This window comes from Meriones unguiculatus, chromosome 11, assembly GCF_030254825.1.
Source record: "Meriones unguiculatus strain TT.TT164.6M chromosome 11, Bangor_MerUng_6.1, whole genome shotgun sequence".
Taxonomy (NCBI): domain Eukaryota; kingdom Metazoa; phylum Chordata; class Mammalia; order Rodentia; family Muridae; genus Meriones; species Meriones unguiculatus.
In genome coordinates, this window is record NC_083359.1 from 85196828 (window position 1) to 85219621 (window position 22794).

At 45.9% G+C, this 22794-nt stretch overlaps 1 protein-coding gene across 3 annotated transcripts in view; it reads left to right on the plus strand.

The window, feature by feature from the left end:
• Selp (selectin P) overlaps positions 1–22794 on the plus strand; it is a 36629-nt gene that overhangs the window by 7245 nt on the left and 6590 nt on the right. For 2 of the 3 annotated variants that reach the window (XM_021639425.2, XM_021639426.2), the window contains exons 2-11: positions 3715–3805; positions 5780–6166; positions 7466–7573; positions 8284–8469; positions 9116–9301; positions 10449–10634; positions 13255–13440; positions 16507–16692; positions 20830–21015; positions 22267–22476. In XM_021639425.2, coding sequence (XP_021495100.1) covers positions 3715–3805; positions 5780–6166; positions 7466–7573; positions 8284–8469; positions 9116–9301; positions 10449–10634; positions 13255–13440; positions 16507–16692; positions 20830–21015; positions 22267–22476 — 1912 coding nt within the window. The remainder of the gene's footprint in view (positions 1–3714; positions 3806–5779; positions 6167–7465; positions 7574–8283; positions 8470–9115; positions 9302–10448; positions 10635–13254; positions 13441–16506; positions 16693–20829; positions 21016–22266; positions 22477–22794) is intronic. The other variant, XM_060364599.1, reaches the window with a different exon arrangement.

Below are 22794 nucleotides of genomic sequence, written 5' to 3' on the forward strand. Positions count from 1 at the left end.
CAGGCTCACGTGTGTGCAATTCTCGCCCTTGAGCATCCCCACTACTGTGTCACCTTACTCGTGAATGAGACATGGTGGCTCTGAGGTATGGTTGAGGAATAACGTTTATTGTAGATATGAGGCAGAGTGCAGCCAGAGGCATCTAGAAGGAGCCAGATTGAACCAGGCATGAGGGGGGGGGGAGGGGTGAGCACAAGAGAGGAAGAGAAGAGAGTGAAAAGAGCCAGTAGCAAGCCAAGAGAGGAGGCAAAAGAGGGCGGGGGGGGGGGGACCGAGAACACAAGCTGAAATAGTAGGTTTTTATAGGACTCAGAAGCTGGGGGAAGGAGGCAAGAAAAGTTGAGAGAAGCCACAGGTACTTTGGTGTGCTAGTAGCCACCACAGTTAGCCATTTGCTTCAAATATTGCCATAGTTTCCTTGGGAGCTGACAACCTGTATGGTCCTGTGCTTGCTCAGTATTCATTCATGCTCTAAAGTGAGGCCAGAAATGGAGATGCTGACCAAGGACCTTTGCAAACAGATGACCATAAGGTCTAGCAAAAGAAGAGAATAGAACCATAAAAGCATGAATGCACCGAGTTGAGGGAGAGTCAAAGAAATGGTAGGAAAAACTGCTCAAGACATTAGAGGAACAGTGCATTAGGCAAAATGGTTTGTTCTACAGCAAATACTGTTGCACAGAGTGCAAGAAAGATAAAGATGGAACGCTGTCATTTAGTTGGGTGATTTGCAAGTTCATGATAAAGTTCAAAAGAGCAATTTGATAAGAAGGTAGAAGCTGTGGGCTGGAAAACAAAGGGGAGGCAAGGGCGTTAAGAATGTTTAGCTACAGAGGAAGCAGAGAAAGCCAAGAGGGTCTGGACAAAGGTCAGTAAAAGGCAGACAAAGGTCAAGAAGGGACAGCACCTCTGCTTCTGAACTGCAGAGCTGTGGTCCCCTTTCGGCGATGAGCTCTGTATGCCATCTGCAAGCCGTGGCGCTCCTCTATGCTGATACCTCTTTCTACAAATCCTACAAATCGTAGGCTACAGCAAAGGTTCTCCTCCCACCTTCTGTCTGCTTCCCCTTTCACTCCGAAGTCGCTTTCAGTACCAGTACAGATAACCAGCATGCTCACACAGGCGTGTTATGTAGTCACAGGATGTTATTCTAATGACCCAGTCTCGGACTCTCTCCCAGCCACTTCCAGTTGGCTGCCAGACAGCATTAAAGATTAGCAGAGCATGTGGCCTCTCCTCCTAGAGAGGCATTTCCTCTTCTTTCAGCACTCAGCTTGGTTAGCCACACATACAGGGTCCTTAACTCTTCAGCATTCTAGATCTGATACTAGCCCTAGGAGCTGTGCTGTGGAGCAGGATCGGTTATAAAAGGCCACCGCCACCCACAGGACATTTAGAAGAAACATCATGACTAAGTTAGACTTTCAAATGCTACCACCTTCATACCCCCATATAAAGCCATGTCAGCTACCATTAAGTCAAAGGGAAACATTACTGTTGACACATGGGTTTGACTTCAGAGTCCATTAAGTGTGGTCAGAATGAGGAGATTCATCTGATCATGGTGGCTTCATCCCAGGACTGGAAAGATGAGGCTAAGAAACTGGCTACATGGCAAATTTAAAGTTAGCCTGGACTACATGAAAATTACTACAAAAGAATAAACGGATCCATAAGCCTTTGGGGTCTAACCATTGCACATAAATGTTTTCTTCACTGTTTCCAAAGTTCCTGAGCCTTGTGAGACTAAGAATGGATATGTTGACCTGATGCTGTTCATTTGGCTAGCCAACCTAGGAGACTCACTTAAACTCAGTGATAGGAAGCGGTGACCATCGCATTGTTGGCTAGAACACATGCTGAAATGCTTGAGGAATACTGAACCGATTTGGTAGTAATCCTTATATCTCCTACAAGGCTGGAATAGCCCAGGAAGATGGATGTTGGTATTTGGCGATGTTGAAGAAAATATGTATCATGCTGAAACTGTGCACAGAGACCAGTGTTCTCCATTTTTGGATGCTGTGACTTGATTAAAGCACCTACTAATTTTTCTAAAACCTTCACACCAGTGTACATCCTCTCTCTCTCTCTCTCACTCTCTCACATACACACACACACGCGCACACACACACACACGAACAAACACAATTACATGCACACATGCACTGATGCAATAGAAAATTGGTTAGGGAAATTTTAATTTAAACAAAACCTTGCTTAAAAGTTTATACAAGTAAACAGACAAGTCAGAATAGGAAGTATGGCTACTGCAGATTGTGTTTAAACCAAAGCTTGGGATAAGTTAATACAGAAAACAGTGAGTACATTTGGGTATAATGAGTTAAAAAAAATAGACGCCTCATCAACTCACTATCCTCATACACTCCTCTAGATATACCTCAGAGACCCCAATATGCTTAGGACTACCATCAGTGGGACTATTCACTTCCCAAGGGCAAGGGTAGAAGGGCAATGGATTTAAAACTGTTATATTCCTCGGTTGGAAACCCAGCCCAGGGCCAAAGCCAACAATGGGCCCCTGCATCGGGCTACACTGCTGTGCTCATCAGTAACAGCTTTTCCCCCACATCTCCAAAATATTGGAAAACACTGTGACTTGCCTTCATTTTTAAGTATGGAGATAAAGATTTCCTTCATAAATTTTAAAATTATGATTAGATTTCCAGAATGTTATAAATGTAGCGCTTTCAAACGCTGTTTTTGTATTTTCTTGAAGTTAGACAAAAGTAATTAAATATTAGAGCGAGGTGGTAACACAAACCATAAGCAATGCTTAACAGCAAGAATATTTCTACTCTTCATGTTTTCTCCTTAGATGCTGACTCCCATTCTACTTCCTCCTCAGAATTTTAACCTCATAGATATGTATGGATGTATATATTATATATATATATACACACCTCTATCTATCTATCTATCTATCTATCTATCTATCTTTCTTTCTTTCTTTCTTTCTATCTATCCATCTGTCTGTCTGTCTATTTATCTTTGGTTTTCCAAGACAGGGTTTCTATGTATAGGCCTGGCTGCCCTGGATCTCGCTCTATAGACCAGACTGGCCTTGAACTCACAGAAATACATATGCCTCTGCTTTCTGAGTGCTGGCACCTCCATTGCCTGTCTAACCTCATATATTTTTAAACATCAGGTCTTTCTTCCTTACTGATAAAAATAAAAGTGCAATAAATAAAAATAAAGTATATTTAATTAATTATCTGGGACCATAAATCTCTGCAGGTTAATTTTTTAATGTCATCAGCATGACAATTATTTTAGTACACATTTAAGCTATGACAAAGATATTACAAATTTTGGGTTGTAGAGATGTAGGTTGTGGCAGTTCAGAATTTCCATGTAGTAATGGTTTTAGATAGGGAGAGAGGTGAGACAGGAAGGAGATGAGGGAGGGGACTACAGTTAGGATACAATGTGAATAAACTGTAATAATTAATAATAAACGCAAAAATAAACAATTGTCGGGGGGAAAAGCCTATAGATTTGATACTATCTTCACAGTATCCTTAGGACAGAACTGGGGAGACTGATGAGAGAGAAATCAGAGGGAAGCAGAAAGTTTGCATCACCTTCCTGCTGGCAATAAGAATTATCCCAATGATTACCAATCAAATGTCTGTGGGTTTTGTTGGTTGTTTTGTAGATGATAACAGAAAGTTTTCTTTTTCTTTCCAGGCCGGCTGCCTAAAAGCTTCCTGGAAACCAAGACTCAGGAGTTTGTTCCTGGGAACGGCTCAGCTCCTCTGGTTCAGCGCCTTGATCTCTGGTAAATGCTAGGTTAATTCCTCCCCTGGCCCCGACTAACTGTAGCCTGCTGTGAGGCATGGGAAACCATTCACACCCAGCATCCTGAGAGAAACACACACCTGACTCCATCACACTGATCTACAAGGCTTCAGAAACAACAAACAAGCTGCTTTACATTCCCAGGATCAACATCATCAGGCAAGGCAGACAGAGGCCTACCACACCCTCAGCGACTCAAAAGAATTTGAGTCTCTTTAAACGTACCTTTGGGGGCTGGAAAGATGACTCAGCCGTTCAGGCCTCTCATTGTTTCCCGAGAACCCAGGTTTAGTTTCCAGCTCCTATACCAAGAGGCTTACAGCCTCCTGTAACTCCAGCTCCCAGGTACTCTCCTGCCTCAGCCAATATTCTGTACACAATCAGTGCACTGAAACCCACACAGGCACACACACACACATACAAATTAAAAAGTCTTTTTTTTTTAAAGAATAAAAGTAAATGTTTTCTAAGCCAAAGTAAATGATCTGATATATGACATTAATACATTCATCACTTCCTTTAGCAGATGAAAACAACAGTACAATGCTGGCTGTGTTAAAATAAATATATATTTTTTTAAGATAAGGTCTTACTTTGTAGGCCAGGCTGGCTTCAAACTTACAATCCTTCTGCTTCAGCACCACACACGCACACCCCCAAACCTCCAGCTTACAGGTGGGTACCACCGTGCGTGCCTGCCTCCAGAGTAAAGCCTCAAGGCAAAAACACCGCCTCAGAAGGGCGAGTGAGAAAGATGGATATAGGGGAGAGCCTTGTGGGGCAGCGGAGGAGAGGGTCAAATAGAACTTTGTCAACAGGAAAGGAGGCGTTTCCAGGCCTGATTGCTACCATTGTTCACCTCTTCTGGGGAACAGGCCTCTTCCGCCCGGTGAGCTTCCTCTGTATCAAAGGGAGCACACATTATTTATGTCGTTTGATATCACCCACTTACAAGGAAAGATCCATTGTAATGCTTGAATGAGCAGATTTGGGGGAGATAATTTATCGGAGAGAAAGGGCTCAGAGAAGTAAAGTGCATGGCTCCAGGTTGGGAGATGGTTGTGATCCTAGCCCTGTCAAAGCCCTTGAGCATTTCGCTAATACAGCAGGCTTCTCCTGAATGACTGCTGAGGGTCAAACACTGTGATTCATGACGACAGCCCCAGGCTAAGAAAAGACCTGCCACCAAGTGGATACACAGTCGTGGGGACGGGTCACATTGCAGAAACTGGGATTACAACTCGGGGCCAAGAAGAGACGTGGGGGGACTGAAGGCAGAAAGACAAAGTTTACCTGAAGCCAAAAAGGGAAGCAGAAGAGGGAAAATTTTACCAGGGGAGGGTCGCCAACGTAGTAGGAAGACTGAGGTAAGCCAAGGAGGTAGCCAGGCGAAGCGGAGCATGCCTGTGATTCCAGTACTTGGGAGGCGGAGGCGGAGTTCTGGGCCAGCCTGAGCTAGGCTGTAAGCTCCTGACCCAACAAAACAAAATAAACAAAGAGTAGGTGTCCTGTAAGGAGAAGGGCAAACATGGTGGGCACTGAGCCTGAGCCAGCAGGAGCCCTCAGGTCACAAGGAGGCGGCTCACTTTCTTTGGTCCGTGGCAGCATCCTCTGCTCACACTTTAGTGCCCTTCTGCACAAACAACTTGTGTACCTCCATTTATGATCTGAGAGTAGAGTGGATGACCGCTGAGCTCCCCTCTGTCTCTGGTACCTTGGGATCTTTTAACATCCAGAACCTTTCAGAAGGGGGTGCTTTCCTGTTCTGGATTCGTGTGCACTTTGAGGTAAAAACAGAAAACACTCCTTTCCTCTAAAGAAACATCAGGCAGAGAACAGCCTTGCTCTTGGCATTCGTCTTCTGGTGAGCCGTCCCTCTCACTTGCAGAAATAAGCTGAGAATCAGCCTCCGCCCAGCGAGCGATACTAACCCTGTGCTCGTTTCCACCCCCAGAGCTTGTAACCCAGAAGGAAGTGGCAGCGTGGACCTACAACTACAGCACAAAAGCATACTCGTGGAATGTGTCACGGGCATTCTGCAGGAGGCACTTCACGGACTTGGTGGCCATCCAGAATAAGAACGAAATCGCTCACCTCAACGACGTCATCCCCTACTTCAGCTCTTACTACTGGATTGGGATCCGAAAGATCCGTAACAAGTGGACCTGGGTGGGAACCAACAAGACGCTCACGGAGGAGGCAGAGAACTGGGCGGACAATGAGCCCAACAACAAGCGGAACAACCAGGACTGCGTGGAGATGTACATCAAGAGTAACTTGGCCCCCGGCAGGTGGAATGACGAGCCCTGCTTTAAACGGAAGCGCGCCCTGTGCTACACAGGTGAGGCCACCCTGAGCCGAAAAGCGGCTCTGACAACCGTGCCTCTCCCGGTCGAGGCCTGTAACCACTCATTCAGTACTGTGGGAGCACAGAGGCAGGGCGGGAGAAAGTGCAGAATTACTCAGAGGCATTACCAAGTGTGGGGCTGGAGAGATGGCTCAGTGGTTGAGAGCGCTGCCTGCTCTTCCTTAGAGGTCCTGAGTTCAATTCCTGGGCACCCATGTGGCAGCTCACAATTGTCTGAGGCTCCATATATACAAATAAATTAAATAAATTAAAACTGGAGAAAACCATCTATTTGAGACTAGAAGGGACTTCAGTGTTGCCCATCCCATCCTCTTTATTACTTCTGTCCTGATGCTCAGGAAATGTTAATTTCTTAAGGCCACAAGGCTTTAAAAAAAAATTTACGAGATAGAAAATGCATTGAAAATCACTGATATAGTGGTGCTATTTTGGTACCTGGCAACAAGGTGCAATTTTCCAACACACAGATATGATCCATCCCTAACAACCCCATAATTCTAGACAGATTCTGACACTGACTGAAGTTTTGCACTCTTAACACATAAAGGGGAATATTGCAATGAGATAGTAAGTTTAGTTGCCAAAATAATTTTCCGCAAGATTTTTCAGGTCTCGGCACACGAGATCGTGAGAAGATTTATTCTTTGAGCCTCTGTTAATCTCCTTCCTGGAGACCCAAAGACACAGACATGCCGTTAAACTGCCTGGAAAACAGTGTGTGACCACCCCACCACTGACACCACCGAGTCTGTTTTCTAACCATCTTGGAGCAAAAATTGGCATAAGGGCTGTTAGTTAGAAAATTGCAATCCATTTTGCTCCACACGAATAAGTCCTCTGTCCACACGTCTGCTTGTGACTGCACTTGGGGCTCTGCCTGCATACAGCTGTGCCCTTGTTTGGAAACACTGTGTCATCCATCCAACAGGAGCCTGATAGTGCTTCTCTGGTGAAGTTGGGATGGGAAGTCAGTCTCCTAAATTTTACATCTAGAACTTTTTTCACACCGAGATGCATTGGCCTAAGAAGGCACAGACTGAGGGGAGATTTATCACTGTCCCTAAGAGACACCACTGTAATGAATATACCCACGAGTCCTTTCTGCATTCAGGGCCACTTTATGTGACTCTGTCTGTGTTGTTTGTTTAGCATTAGTTTCATTTGGTCCCGTAGCACACTCCTATTATTGTGAGGCCCTTCACGGGACGTAGGCTCCTGAGGGGGTGGGGTCTGTGAACGCCTGTCACTCTGACCTTTCTTGTGTCCATGCAGCCTCCTGCCAGGACATGTCCTGCAGCAAGCAAGGCGAATGCATCGAGACCATCGGGAACTACACGTGTTCCTGCTACCCGGGCTTCTACGGGCCAGAATGCGAATACGGTGAGGCTGGAACTTGGCTGGTGTTGCTCCAAAGTAACGTTGGTCTTCCGTGAGAGAGGATGCAGGAGAGTAAACTCTGATGGAGTCTCTTTAGCAAGAAATGACCAGTGGCAGGCCCCCCAGCACTGTCTGTCTGCTTGTTCCATACGTTTGTCTCAAAACACCTTTATTCTTGAGCAGAACGTTCACCAATACTTCAAGGAGTAAAAGAGAAAAGCAAAGACAGGAAGATCAAATGAAAGCCTTGGGGCTAGGGAGATGGCTCAGCCATTAAGAGCACTGGCAGATCTTCCAGAGTAGCCGGGTTCAATTCCCCAGCACCCACATGACAGCTCACACCTGCCCGTAACTCCAGTTCCAGGAGATCTGACACCCTCACACAGACATATATGCAGGCAAAGCATCACTGCACACAGAATAAAAATAAACATAGAACCTTTCTTTTACAGTTATTTTTACCTATTCAGATAAAAAAACTGGTGAGTGAATTGAGCTGTCAAAAAAAAAAAAAAGAAATGATTATTTTCTAAGATGGTGGCAATATGAAGGAATCGGATTGAGATGGAGGGCTGGGGTTAGGAACCTAAAAAGAGAGAGTGAAGAGAGTTACAACTTGCTGTAAACATAGCAGAGGTTTGGTTTTTTTTTTTTTTTAATGTACAATAAGAAAAAAAACAAAAACAAAAACACCCAACATTTGTCCCCTTCAGTCAAGGAGTGTGGAAAGTTTGACATCCCGAAACACGTGCTCATGAACTGCAGCCACCCTCTGGGGGACTTCTCCTTCAACTCACAGTGTGCCTTCCGCTGTGCGGAGGGGTACGAACTGAGTGGACCCAGCAGGCTGGAATGTTTGGCTTCTGGAATCTGGACAGATGAACCCCCGCAGTGTAAAGGTATGTAGGCCTCACTCGGAGCACCTGGGATGGGAACCTGGGATGGGAATAGCTCCGGCCCCAGAGTGTTAGAGCAAGTGTCAGGACATTGGGATATACACAATCTCCCCTAGCCCATCTTAGCTGGAGCACGAACGGAACGGGCCGTCTTGCGAGAGGCCATCCTAAACTGCCAATTTTTAATTTTCCTCCCATCAGCTACTGAACTAGATGTATAAATATAGAATGGGAAAACAGCATCAGCCTGTGGAAAAGCAAAGGGCTGATTTTTCTATGATCAAAATAGAAAAAAATCTCCAATTTCAGAATGGCACCATTCGTACATATCGTGCCAGAAGGCAAATACATCAATGAATGGGCCTTCAGGGATACATCATTCATATATTTTATATAAGGGGGCAAACGCATCAATACATTAGACACTAGCTGACCTTCTGAGACAGACTTATTATAATACACAAAGCATAAAGAATGTTAAGGACAGAGCCTGGAGGACTGTTTTACAAGGTTCAGGTCACTCTGAGGACTGGAACTCCATGTCCAAACATCTTCCTGGCTCCATCTAGCTTCCACAGGCAGAGCCAGGCTGTTCTCCGTGCGTGTGGCTTCTGTCCATCCTTTCTTTATCATTGGTTTTCCTGTTCAGCCGTGCAGTGCCGGAGCCTGGAAGCTCCTATCCATGGAACCATGGACTGTGTGCACCCGCTTGCTGCCTTTGCCTACGGCTCCAGCTGTAAATTTGAGTGTCAGCCTGGGTATCAAGTGAGGGGCTCCAACACACTCCATTGTACTGGCTCTGGCCAGTGGACTGAACCATTACCAACCTGTGAAGGTAAGAGTAATTTTTTTTTTTTTATCAGCTTTTGATATAGCCTAGAAGGAGTCATGCAACCTTCTCTGGGATTGTATTTGTTCAACTTCCGGGCGTCGTGATATTTCTCATCTATAAAATGGGGCTAAGAATCTCCAGGTGCATTTTGAGAATTAAACATATGAAATACACCCAATGAAATAGCCAGTATAAGCAGGACATGGTATCACATGGATGTAAGCCCAGCACTGGAGAGCCTAAGACAGCAGGATTTCTGCAAATTAAATGTCAATCTGGACTGCACAGTGAGTTGAAGGCCAGCTTGGGCTATACGCTGTCTAAACCGTAAATTAAAGTGAAGAAAAGACAAAGGAAAGAGAAGAAATGGCAAGTGTAAAATACAGAGGATAGACTTAAACACTTGCTTAATTCAGATTCTGCCCATTTCAACCACATCCTCTTCTTGTCCCACCGGCTATGGCTCTGCAGGGCACTATCCTATATACTTGAGAAGGAGTTAAAGTAGTAGCTGTGGGATAATGAGAGAACTGGGGTCACAATCTCTGGAAGCGGACTCTGCAGAGGAATAAAGGAACCAGCCTTAAAGACTAGCTGTGGTACAATCCCAGGCGATTACATAACACACGAAGACTGAACTGTGTGCTGTTGCTTCATCCCTTTATCTTCTATGGCAGAGATGGGGGAGAGAGAGGAGGAGATCGAAGGCTGGATTAGTAAATCCCCAGCTGGATGACAAGCCAGGCTCAAATACTGCTAGCTGTGCGATTTCTGGGAAGGTCTGGGGCAATAGTTCTGCGGGTAAAAAAAATGCCTACCCATGTGAATACCTGAATTTGGGTCCTCCCATGTGTGAATACCTGAATTTGGGTCCTCGGGATCACAGTAATGCACAAAAAAATACAGCGCAGGGGCTGGGAGAGCCCACGCAAGGACTCCCTTGCCCCACAGTTGGGGTGGACAAGGGAAATAATGTCCAAACTGAGATCTGAAGGGTGAGCCAGGCAAAGAGGGACATGGAAGGGTTGTTTTCCTTTTGAACGAAGAGAGCTTTGAGGTTTTGAATGCGTAGGCAAGGTAGGCAGGAAAACAGGAGCATCGTCCAGCAGACCCTTCTGAAAAAGACGCGGTATCTGCCGTTTCCCCTCAGCCATTGCGTGCGCACCTCTGGAGAGCCCCGCGCACGGGAGCATGGACTGCTCCCCGACGGCAGGAGCCTTTGAGTACAACAGCAGCTGCACTTTCCGCTGCGCAGACGGCTTCAAGCTGGAGGGAAGGGATGCCGTTCAGTGCGCTGACTTGGGACAGTGGACAGCGCCAGCTCCAGTCTGCGAAGGTACTGTGACACAGAATCACAGTTTTCGGTGGGCATTGTGGGGGCTTTACACTAGTGCCATCCACTTGTCTGTCGGACATTCCCAGAGGACCCGAGATGCGCCAGGCTCTCTGCGTTTGGCGCCAAGGAGCAAGACAGCGGGCAGAGCGAGTTTGAAGTACAGTGTTCGCGGCAGCACAGTCACCACGAGGGTTGCTTGGGTCCACACTTTGGGAGCGGGTTGAGGAGATCAGCACTGAGGAAAAAGGACGGTGTGTGAGGGACACTATGAGACCGTAGAAGAGGAATGGACAAGGCAGTTAGTCTGGGTCTCTCGTTTCCTGTCGGCAAGCTTTTAGGCTCTCTGAGTTCTGTGACTTCCGCTAAAATGAGACACTAACAGGAGCTTGATCTACTTGTGTCACCAATAGTTGTGAGTCAACCTTTCTAAGCCATTAACACTGCTGTCAACTTTACGAACATAAGGAGAGCCATGACAAAACAGTTATTTCTAAATCAAGTAAGACCTAAGTCTGTGGTCTTATTTTGCAAAACGACCCTCTCATAGTACTTCGTATTATCAGTGCTTTGCTCTAAAAAGCAAAGTGAGTAGTTAAACGGAGGTCCCTGGGATTGCCTTATTTGGCAGAGAGCACCTACGCAAAACCACGTTCCAGAAGAACATGGTAGCAGCTTATGTTACCATTCGCTGGTGCTCTTCATTAAGCGTGTGAATCCATAGGTCTGTGTAGACCCTGATTTTAAAACAAGCTCTTGGTTCTCCAGAGATTTGTGAGCACTTGAAGAGTGGTGTATATTCAGATTCATAGTGACACCATCCAAATAGTAACATCTGGAAACAAGTGAACATCAGCAGATGGATGGATAAACAAAATCTAGTAGTCGCATATTCTGGGATATTATTCAGCCTTAGAAAGGGAATTCCAACATATGCTCCAAAATGGATAGACCTTAAAGGCCATGATCATCCTAAGCTCAAGTAATCTGTGATTCTACCTATATATGCTGTTTAAAGCAACAAAATCATGGAGGCAGGAAGTAGAACAGGGGAGAGGGAAAGGAGCTCCTGCTAGTGGAGTTCAGCTTGAGACCATGAGGAGTCCTGGAGGTGAGTGGTCGTGAGGATTGTATGACAATATAAATGCAAATGACCCTGAACTAGACGGGAATTAGCTAAGTGGCAAATGGCAAATTTTGTGCTGCACGTCTTGAGCATGATATAAATATTGGAAAGAAAAGCAAGCGCTGGGGGAATAAAGGTCCATGCCTTATGGTGGTAAAACAGTAAGGATAATTAAATGTGCTGGTATGTACTGTCTAGGAGACATTGACACACTAAATCCTGTGACATTCTTTAAAAGATCACAAGGAATTGCTCAAGCCGCTTTGTCTGCAGGCAAGGAGACATCAAATGATCCAGAGCAGATGGGTGGGTATTTTCTTAAGCGTCTGGGATGGAAGCCTTGGTAACTCCTTTTCTAGCCCTTCCTGGTGTGTGTGTGCCAGTAATCAAGGTCCACAGCAGCTGCACAGCCTTCGGGCAGGCCCTGGTGTCTGTCCATGGCTCTGTAGCTGCTCTTGGCACTAGCAGCCAGGACGACCTGAGCACTTCCGGTGATCTCAGACAACCTAATGCCAAGAGGTAGTGAAAGCTATCGTTCATACTTTGGAGGTGAAAAGATATAGACTAAGCGTTCTCTCCGTATAGGACTGTCTTGTGTATTTAAAGATTATAGTATAGTGAGGGATAGTGAGAAGGAGCAGATGGGGCAATGGGGATGAAAATGAGTAAGGCACAGTTATATATGGGTGTGTGTATACATCTGTGTGTTTGTGTATATAAAATGTCATAGTGAAACCCATCATTTTGCATGCTAACACTGTTTTACAAAAGAAAAAAATCACCATTTGATCATGATCACTCAACATCATATAGAGACATACCTCCAAAATCTTTTGCCTGTAAAACACATAAAATTCAAGAACCATAAATATTCCTTTCATGAATCCATAATTTAATTTCAGCCCCATTTATTTGTTTTACTCTTACAAACAATGTCTTGGCAAAAAAAAAGCTCTGAGCTGATTTTTGTTATGCATCTTGATTTTATGCTTTTCAAAGATTCTTGAGCCCAAGGGTATGATAACTTAAGATTTATTTCTTTATTACCTAACTGTTCTATACTAGCTCATCCAACACCAGTTCCAACATTTTTCCTTGTAAAATCCACCAAGTATCATTGACATTAAGTGACAACTTTTTATCTTCTAAGTTAAACAAGCCCAAATTATGAATCCTTAAAGACGGTGATCAATGAACTGAGTCTTCCAAAAGTCAAGTAATCTGTGATCCTACACACACACACACACACACACACACACACAATTTTTTAAAGCAATAAATCATGGAGACAGAAAGTATAACGATATGGGAGAGGGAACGAGGAATTACTGTTAGTGAAAGTGGAGCTTAGCTTGAGACCATGGAAAGAGTCCTGGAGGTGAGCGGTGGTGAAGACTGTGACAAGACGAATGCAAATGACACCAAACTAGACACAAACAGGGCTGATGGGCAAAGTTGCCAACGCTCTCCTTACTCCCTGCCTTCCTCACCCCTCAGCCTTGCAGTGTCAGGAGTTTGCCATTCCGAGTAAAGCCCAGGTGAGCTGCTCGGACCCCTTTGGTGCCTTGAAGTACCAGTCAGTCTGCAGCTTTTTGTGTGAGGAAGGCTCGGTCTTGGTGGGATCAAGTGCGATACGATGCCTGGCCACCGGACGCTGGAGCGGGGATCCTCCAGAATGCCGAGGTGAGAAAGTATTCCCCATTTTCTTGGAGGTGAATTGGAGGCACTATCCTTAAAGGCAGCGTCTGAGGGGGTAACTGCATAGGATCTACCGTGAAACCAGCTGGAAAGCGAATGAGTACTCTCTGTCACTAACCCCTTCATCCTCTATCCCAAGGACCCCAAACACAAAGCTTCTCAGAGGCTGGGACAATATCTTGAGTGTCAGGATATTTGGCGATGGATACTAGCAAGGCAATGACCTTTGCACTGTCCTTATCAGAAGGTACATCAGGACTGGCAGGCTCCTATCATGAATGGTACTCATTGACTGAGCACAGTACCTGGAAAGAGATGGAAAAGAGAAATTAGCTTGGAGTGTTTGTTCCAAGATGGGACTGTGGCACATCCTGGATGAATGATAAAGGTGGAATTACAGAATCTAGGTGTAAGCATTCTCCAAGACCTGTAGAATAGTGGAGAAACATGTTTAGGATAGAGCGGGGAGAACCAGGGAGAGGACTACGTGCTGTGAGCTGGAGGTTAGAGCACTCTCAAGGGAAAGCAAGGAGCAGCCGCATTAAGGCCATGTATACCTGCGTTAGATGTGATGCTAAAAAGCCAGCGTGCACTATGGGCACCATAACATCCTGTGTGGAGCAGAGCTGTTCCAGTCACCTGACCTAGTGAATTCGTGGTTTTCATGGCTTCCCATTTCCATTTCTTTCAGCATACCCAATACTCTAGCCAGATTTATGACCAACACTTTTAACAAAGTGAGACTTTCATTTATAAAATATACAGAGAAATTGCTCTCAGTCTAGCAAAAAGTGTTTCTGATATGTTCCCATCCAATTTTTTCCTTCATAATAGTATTTTTATCGTGCGTATTCGACTTTAACAATATACTTAATACACGCAATATGAAGTATTTCTGTATTATTTCAATTTCTGGGTAAAAGCAAGCAGGTCATGTTTTTCATAAGAGGAAACCACTTGCTATTCAGGACACACAGGTACACACACACACACACACACACACACACACACACACACACAAGTATTCACCCACAGCATTGTAGAGCCAGTGACACGTGAATGAATAACTAAACTAATTAATTGACATTGTAATAGGATATCCTTCGTGCCAGGCATCAGAACCTATGGCAGGCTGCTGAAGTTGGGGTTGAAAATGAAGGGCCGGTTCTGGGGAGACCAGAGTGAGGCTATGAGCTTCCCTCTTGAGTTTTCATTCTCACTACACCGGTGTCCGTACAGCTTGGAAGAGGAGCTCACAGTTCCTGAGCAGGGTTATCCGAGTGATCAGACCCTTCCAGGAAAGCCACACCACTCATTGCCCCACTGTCCTGCCTGTGGGTGTTCACAGCCAGGAGGTTGCCAGCTTCCTGTGACCTTCCACTTCCCTTCTGCTTTTAGCCCTTTGTTTACTCTGAGGGAACTTTCTCCTCTTCTTGCTGGGTGCACAAGTGAAATACACACATGTGGTTGAGGGCAGGAAGGTACCACGAGGCCTGAAATCCACAAGCTATTGTGACACTTCCGAGAGGGAGTGTTATCAGATTCATTTCCCTTGTCATGGTCCCCACAGCTCTCTGCATGCATCCTTGCAAAGTCACAGGAGAGCTGGAAATGACTCCACCATGACTTTACCAAAGCAAGGACCACACCCCTTTACCCTTGCATTTCCAGCTTTCAGCTCTCCTCTCTCTCTTTCTCTCTCCTCTCTCTCCTCTCTCTCTCTCTCTCTCTCTCCCTCTCTCTCACATGCACGCGCACGCAGAACACAGGAAGACTTTGCAAGTGGCAAACAATATCTCAATCTCTGTCTAAGTTGACCAGACTGGGAGGAGTATTGCTGGAGAGGGTGAGAAATGGAGGAACCAAAAAGGTGCTGGCAACACCTTAACGCTTCATGCTGTTGCATTAGCTGCCCGATAGACAGCTGACGGAGGACAGCTGTACCACCACACGCTGAGCAACCAGGGTGAGCAGAAAGGAAGTCCCTGACACCGTGCTTACACTTACTCTGCCCTTCTGAGTGTGTCAGCATGATTCAGCTGGGCTTCAATTGCTCTGTGAATCGGGAGAGAACAGTCTTGACAGCTACTGACACTGGCGTTGAGAATCTAGTCACTCTTGATCTGACTAAGTCCTCTTTAAGATTTTGACATTCAGAGAGGTTAAGTGACTTGCCCAAATGATTACCAATCCGAGCCAGTCTCCTCTATCTCTTCACACTTGTCTTTCTATATGGTGTCAAATAACTGTGAGACTCTTACTGGAACTTGAGGATAACCTAGAGGATCAGTTATGCCTGGCCCTATAGGTTGAGACGTCTGAGAAGAGATGGAAATTGGCATTCACAGAGAACTGATGAAATATGTGCCTACCTTATTCTCTTTTTACATTTAATCATGGAGTGCAATTTAAGTGACTTGCTCTAGAGCTGAAAGTACTGTAAGACAAGAGTTACAGCTTTTCATATATTAAAAATAAAGCAGCTGAGGCTGAAAAGGGGTCACTGTCCATAGCACAAGCTAGGATATAGATCCAGATTCTCTCCACCACCTGCTGGGGAAGGGAAGAAAGAAATTCACCCCATTTTTCATTTCTAAGTTCTTGGCGTTGTTTGCTGGAAACATCATTAGGTTCGTTTCTCAAGAAAATATCAGGGGAGCACCTTTGTCTGGGACCTAATGGCATCCAAAATGAACCATACCACTACCCCTCCAAAAAAAAAGGGCACCAAGTCCCTTTCAGAATCACCTCTGAAACCCTGTGTGGGTGAGAGCTCAAGTAACAGTCAACTGTAGGCTGCAGCTGTCACCCAGTTCCCCGGCTTGTTAAAGAGAAAAAGCCAGAAATGCAAATTAGAAAAAAAAAGATCACCTTTAGCTAAATGGTAAACTGGTAAGCAGAGACAGACAGATAGCAGTCATACAGAGAGATGGGGGAGAGGGAGACAGAGAGAGGGAGGAGATAGGGGAGGAAGAGAGAGAGACAGAGATGAGTTTCAAAGTGCCGAGCTCTAACATGGCTCACCCGTCCTACTCATGCCTCCCACTGTAGCTGTCACCTGCGTTCCCTTGCTGGGCCCTCCCAATGGAACGATGACCTGTGTCCAGCCTCTGGGAGGCTCCGCTTACGAATCCACATGCCATTTCATCTGTGATGAAGGGTTCTCTCTATCTGGACCAGAAAGATTGGACTGTTCTCCATCTGGACACTGGACAGGCACCCCACCCTCGTGTGAAGGTAGGCACATGGGTCCAGGCACGCCGTCCTATCTATTTTGTGACTTCCCAGACACCATCAGAGAAGGAAGATTCATCAAGATGTTTCCAAGTTAAACAGGCATGAGAGTCTAGATCAAAAATTGTTCTCCCCGAATAAATAACCTTTAAAAAAATTATTTGAGTAAAACGTTCCAGTTGTAACAACGCTTTCACATTATCATAGCACATGACATCACCATTCTACAATACTAAGGGAAGGCAGTACCATCTCCATGCGACAGATGAGAAAGAAACATAGACTCCAAGGTGAGAGGCCAAGGCCATCACCATTCACAAACAATGGTACTCAGCCATGCACGGAAGCACTTCTCTCGTAGAAGGACTCTTTCTCCTTTTCTACCATACTCTCCATTCTCCACCCATTTGTTCCTGTACTCACCCCACTAAGTCTCAGACGACTAGGTTACTTAGGGATGGGTGTCATTTAACCTACCCTGGCTTTCACATTTTCTTCTATTTCTTTATGGGCTTTACACTCGTTGAGAGCAGAAGCTGTGCTACCTCTAGTGTGTGTGTGCGTTTGTGCACATGTATATGGGCATACATCTGTTTGTGTGTATGTGCAAAAAAATGATATTGAGAGCCTTCATCATTGCTTTCGACCTTATCTTTTAGACATATCACCTTTCATGGAAGCCAGGACTCAACAACTGGCTATGCTGACTCGTCCACAAACTCCAGGGCTTAACACCCCCAGTGCTAGATTACAGATGCGTGCGACTATGTCTGGCCTTTACACGGGCCCCAGAGATCTGACCTAGGTTCTTAGGCTTGCCTGCAGTTTACCCACTGAGCCACCTCCTCGGCCCCCCCTCCGTCTTTCCATCACCTGCAATAGTAGGTGGAATCCAAATGTGCATCAAGCACCTTTTGCGCTGAGGCTGATCAGTTCCTGGTAACACTCATGCAGGCGTGGCCCCGCTGACAGTGTGAACTGGTGGAACTCTCAAAATCAGGTGAGGCTGGACCTCACCTGTCCTTAAAGCTTCCTGGCAGCACCCGGAAGGCACAATGCATCGCATACACTAGAAGCATGTAGTTATGTTCTAAAATAGGAGTGCACAGTAATTTATAGTTTCTGTTTGGTTTCCAAAGGTTCCTCGTCCATGTTGATTGTTCAGTGTGGTCGGAGTTAGTAATAATGAGACTAGCACGTCACAAACATTTTCTTATTCAGTCTATAAAAACACCTCTAAAGAAGCCGTTGGTACCTCGCTCTTAAAGAGGAAGAAAAACGGGGTGTTAAAAGAATGGGCACATTGCAAGAAGGGCAGAATGACTGGCTACAGGGGGTTCTACCTATACCACACTGCCACCTACTGTCAGGGCTTCTAAATCCTGGATCCAGGCGCAAGCTGAATCAGAAATTTCTGAATTATAAATGGCAGTGACTGGTGATCAGATGAGAGACTATGCTAAAATATTATTCATTCAACCCTGCATTGATATCCCAAGATGCTGTGCTAAAGGGCATTAATGCTACCACCTGCTGTCAAAAAGACATACTACAAGCCTCACCCAGGCCATGTGCAGAGAGATAGTTTATGCCTGTTTTTGTTCCTTATTCCATTATTTCTCACTCTTTATTTCATTTATCCTAGTAACATGTTCATATGCTGTATTTTCTAGATTGTACTTTAAAGGCAAAAAAAATCAAATTTCATTTATATAATCCATTAAAGTTTTACATCATTAATGTTGCTAAACCTGTGATCTCCCACACCTTCTCTCTATTACTTCCCAATCCTCTTTTATCCTCAGGTGGAAGCATGTACCTCCCATCTGTGAGCCCTGACTCTACCCAGAAATATCACCTCTAATGGTCCTCAGTATTGTCAATCTTGTCTGATTCTAATTTTAAGATATTTCTATGTCTGTTCTTGCTTTGTTACCTACATTTACACGGTATATTTAGGGCAGCGATTCCTTTCCATTTTCCCAACCAATCTTTAAAGCTTTAATCCCTAACTCTGCCTAGGAACCCTTCTTCTGACTCAATATTCCTTCAGAACTCTAGAAAGGACCACAGGGGCTTGGGTTCATCAGCAGGTGGGAGCCTTGGCTTCTCTTTTCACTGTGCAGGAAGTTTTCCATTTGAGGGGGCGGTTTCCACAAGTATTTCCATGGTGGTAAGAAAACTGGTCCTCTGGGCACCTTGGGATGTGGGATCTGCCCATGTTTTCCTGTCTCCTCCTGCCCTTACTGCTCAGGGCATTGAAATCTTCTCCACGAGCCAACAGTGACTTAGGTGCATCTAATTTTCATGATGCTGTCTATGAGTTAGATCGCTTATGTCCAGTTACTATGTTCCTCTTGTCCCCAGCTGTGGGCCACCTCCGTGACGCAGACTATTTAGCTCTCCTCATCACTAACAAGGTTCCCCACGCACTGATCCTCTGGAGATCATGTCTGGCCACCGAGGTCAGCCCCTGATGCCGTGCTTACTCTTGTTAGAGAACGGAGACCAGGTGTTCTATCCACCTGCAGCTCCATCCTTCTGCCTTGTCTGCTCATCCAAATCCAGGTTCTGAACCACAGTGAGCACGTGACCCTGAGTCCTGGGATAGTTCCTTTCTCTATTTTTCTTCATTTCTGTTTTAATGGATGAATACAAGGAGCTATGAGACATCCACAAACAGCCTGTTACTACAAACACCTGTGCCAATGTGCCAACATACTTTTTCATGAGGTGGCGCGTAAAAAAAGAGTCTCAAGAATCAAAATGACTAAGCAGAGCAGACCGGACATTAACCTTCGAAATATTGAAGAAACAACAGCCACCCTGTTTTCAATAATTATTAACACATACTAGTCGTATGTCAGATAATTTAATAATGAAAAGCATAAAAATCTAAGATATATCTTCAATCGCCTGCTGGAACAAGTTCGGGGGAAGCTGGGGTGAGCCCATTAGAAACTCATTTGTTCCGTCTTTAACCTGCACCCCCAGAGATGCCTACAGTGGGAATCATGTTAGACAAGATGAATGGTCGGGGGTTTCAGAAGCTTCACATACAGTGGTTAAAGGAGAAGCAGGGGATGGTGACTCGGTGTTTGAGTTCCGACAACAAGTTGATGAGCTCACAGAAAGCTGTTTCACCTGTGGTGACTGCCAACAGCATGAGAGAGGCCTCGCCAGGCTTGCATCCTGGAGAATGGGTGGGACTTAGCAATCAGACGTGGAAAGAAACAGGGCATTGTGAGCCAGGAGCAGCTAGGAACTTCCCATGAACTTACGTGCCTTGACTGGGAGATTTGAGTTTTCCGCTGGCATGGAACTATGATAGAATTTTTTTTTTTTTAATCAGCTTCGGAGTCCAAATGGAGGAAGTGTCTCAGAGAGAGGGAGTCTGTATGGTTTTAGGTGTGTTGAGGAGATAGGAAGACATCTAAAGGAAGTAGTTCAACCCGGGAGGGAGGGCAGAAATGAAATCTCAGACTGTGTCCAGCTGGAGAAGATAGTAAGAACAGGAGGAGGCTGAAATGTCTCTCAAACAGAGGATGGAAGTGAGGAAACTGAGCCCGCCCCCTCCCCTTTATGTTTGTGTGTGTGTGTGTGTGTGTGTGTGTGTGTGAGTGAGTGAGTGTAGACTAGACACCATCTTCAGGTGTCTTTCTTAATCACTTCCCACCTTACTTCCTGAAACAAAGTCCCTCACTAAACCCGGCATTCACCACTTCAGCTAGACTGGCTGGCAGATGAGCCCTCTGAATCTGCTTTTCTGTCTCCGGGTGCTGATGTTTCAGGAGCCTCTGCCCAGCTTTCACACTGGTGCTAAGGATCCAAACTCAGATCCTCCTGCCTGAAGAGCAAGCACTGTACCCACCGGGCAGCCCAGCCCTGCCAGCTGCTTTATTGAGACTGAGTACTTGACTTTCATATCCTCATGACCTGTCCCTACACTCCCTTCTGCAAACCCATCCTTCCCTCCTCCTTAAGGGAGCATTTTTATGCATCCTGGAATGCCCACTGCTTAGCAAATGCCCGACTCGGTAGTCCATAACCATTTGTCAACCGTGGAAAAAATAAACGTTGGGAAACACAGAATGTCTGAATAAGCATAGATAATCGGGACGTTGTCATTTGATACTCCAGCCATCAAGTGTCCGGGAATCTCCGCCCCAGAACAAGGCAGCCTGGATTGTCTGCACGCTCACGGAGAATTTGGTGTTGGCTCCACCTGCCGCTTCTTCTGTAACAAGGACTTTGAGCTAGAGGGGTCGAAGGACGTGGAGTGCACAGTTTCCGGAAAATGGTCAGCTCCTCCACCAACCTGCAAAGGTAACGATGTCCTCGGCAGGGAGGCTGCACTTCATCAAGTTGTGCACAGTGGTAACACATAGCTAGCTTAAATGTGGCCAGGACACATTACAGGCTTAGCGAAGTGCGTTCAACACAGTTGTGGGTTTTAAAACTTTCTAAGAAGCGACAAAAGATACACTGATCCTTAGGAAGAAAATTTTGCTCACGTCTCTCAAGCCCATTTATCTCAAAGATCTCTGCTGGGCCAAGTGAGTGGTGCTTTGCACTTCATTGCTGACAGTGCTGGGTGGCGGCTAGGGGCCCAGCTGTGTGCAACAAGGAATCAAGATGCGGAGAGAGCAGGCCTTTTCATCCTGTCATGCCGCAGGTTTCCGATCAAGCCAGTGACGTTGCTTCTTCATCTTTCACACTGACCCTGGGCTGGGGAACATTACATGTCCCGACAAAGCTGGCAGCTCGGGCAGTTGTCTGCCCGTGATGTGGCTGTCTGTTGTGTTGCTAGATCTCCCTGGCAGCTCTCCTGCTGCCTCCTCTTGAAAAACTAACAGTGACACCAACTCCTCTCCTTCCTAAGTCAGGACAGTGGTTTTTAAGGGGAGCTTTTTAATACCACCTCTTCTAAGTCATTTTTTTATTTGTGTGTGGGGTGTGTGTATGCGATGTGTGAGTGGTTGTGAGTCCCATGTGCACGCAGACACCAGAGGAGGCTGGTGGGTGTCTTCCTCTGTGAATTAGCCCCCACCTTATTTTCTGAGACAAGGGCTCTCACTGAACCAGAAGTCCACCTTCTTGGCTGGGCTGACTGGCTCTCAAGTCCCCAGGCAACATTGTCTCCTCCTGCCAACACGGGGGTTTCAGGTACACACTTGGCCATCCTGGGCTTTTATGTGGGTCCTGTGCATTGCACTGACGTCCCCTTGCTTTCAAAACAAGTACTCTCACCCACCAAGCCATCCCTTTAGTCCTTAAATAATTTTCCCCATCCCATTTTTCCTACCTGAGATTAATAGATTTTTCATAGCTTCCCTGTTATGGGAGAAACGGGAGGCGGTTATTTCACAACAGTCCTGGACTCACTTTGTAGACCAAGCTGACCTCAGACTCACAAAGATCCTCCTGCTTCGGCCTCCTGAGTACTCTGGGATTACAGGCGATTACTGGGATGGCTGGCATTTCCACACCCAGTTCATGACAGTCTCGATTCAGACATTATCCTTTTGCCTGCAAACATACTGAAGACCTTAAATTGAAATATTTTCCTCATGGCAGGTGGAACATCAGTTCCTTTCCCAGAGGTGCAGTGTCCCGCTCTCACTACGCCTGCACAGGGAACAATGTCCTGCAGCCACCCGCTGGGGAGCTTTGGTCCCAACACCACTTGTTACTTTGGGTGCAAAACCGGATTTACACTGAGAGGCGCCAACTCGCTCCAATGCAGGACTTCAGGACAATGGACAGCAGTGACGCCCACGTGCAGGGGTGAGTAGGCAGGGGCAGGGGCAGGGGATTCTGAAGCTGTCTTGCTGGGGTACTTGAGTTAGTCATCCTATGCATCTGCCTGTTTAAATTCAACCCAACCCTCACAACCACAGCAAGCACGCGCTCCTTCATGAAATCCACAACAACCCCAAGCCAAAGAAACGCTGCAGCTCGTATTCGAGTTAAATCTGATTTACCAAGGTTCGTTTGCTAGCCACAGCTTATGGAGAATAGTCTAAAGTTACCTGAAAAAAAAAATAGTTTAAAGGGGATTGTGGTTTCCCCTTCTTCCAAACTCCTAGTGCCCAGCTGCGAAAA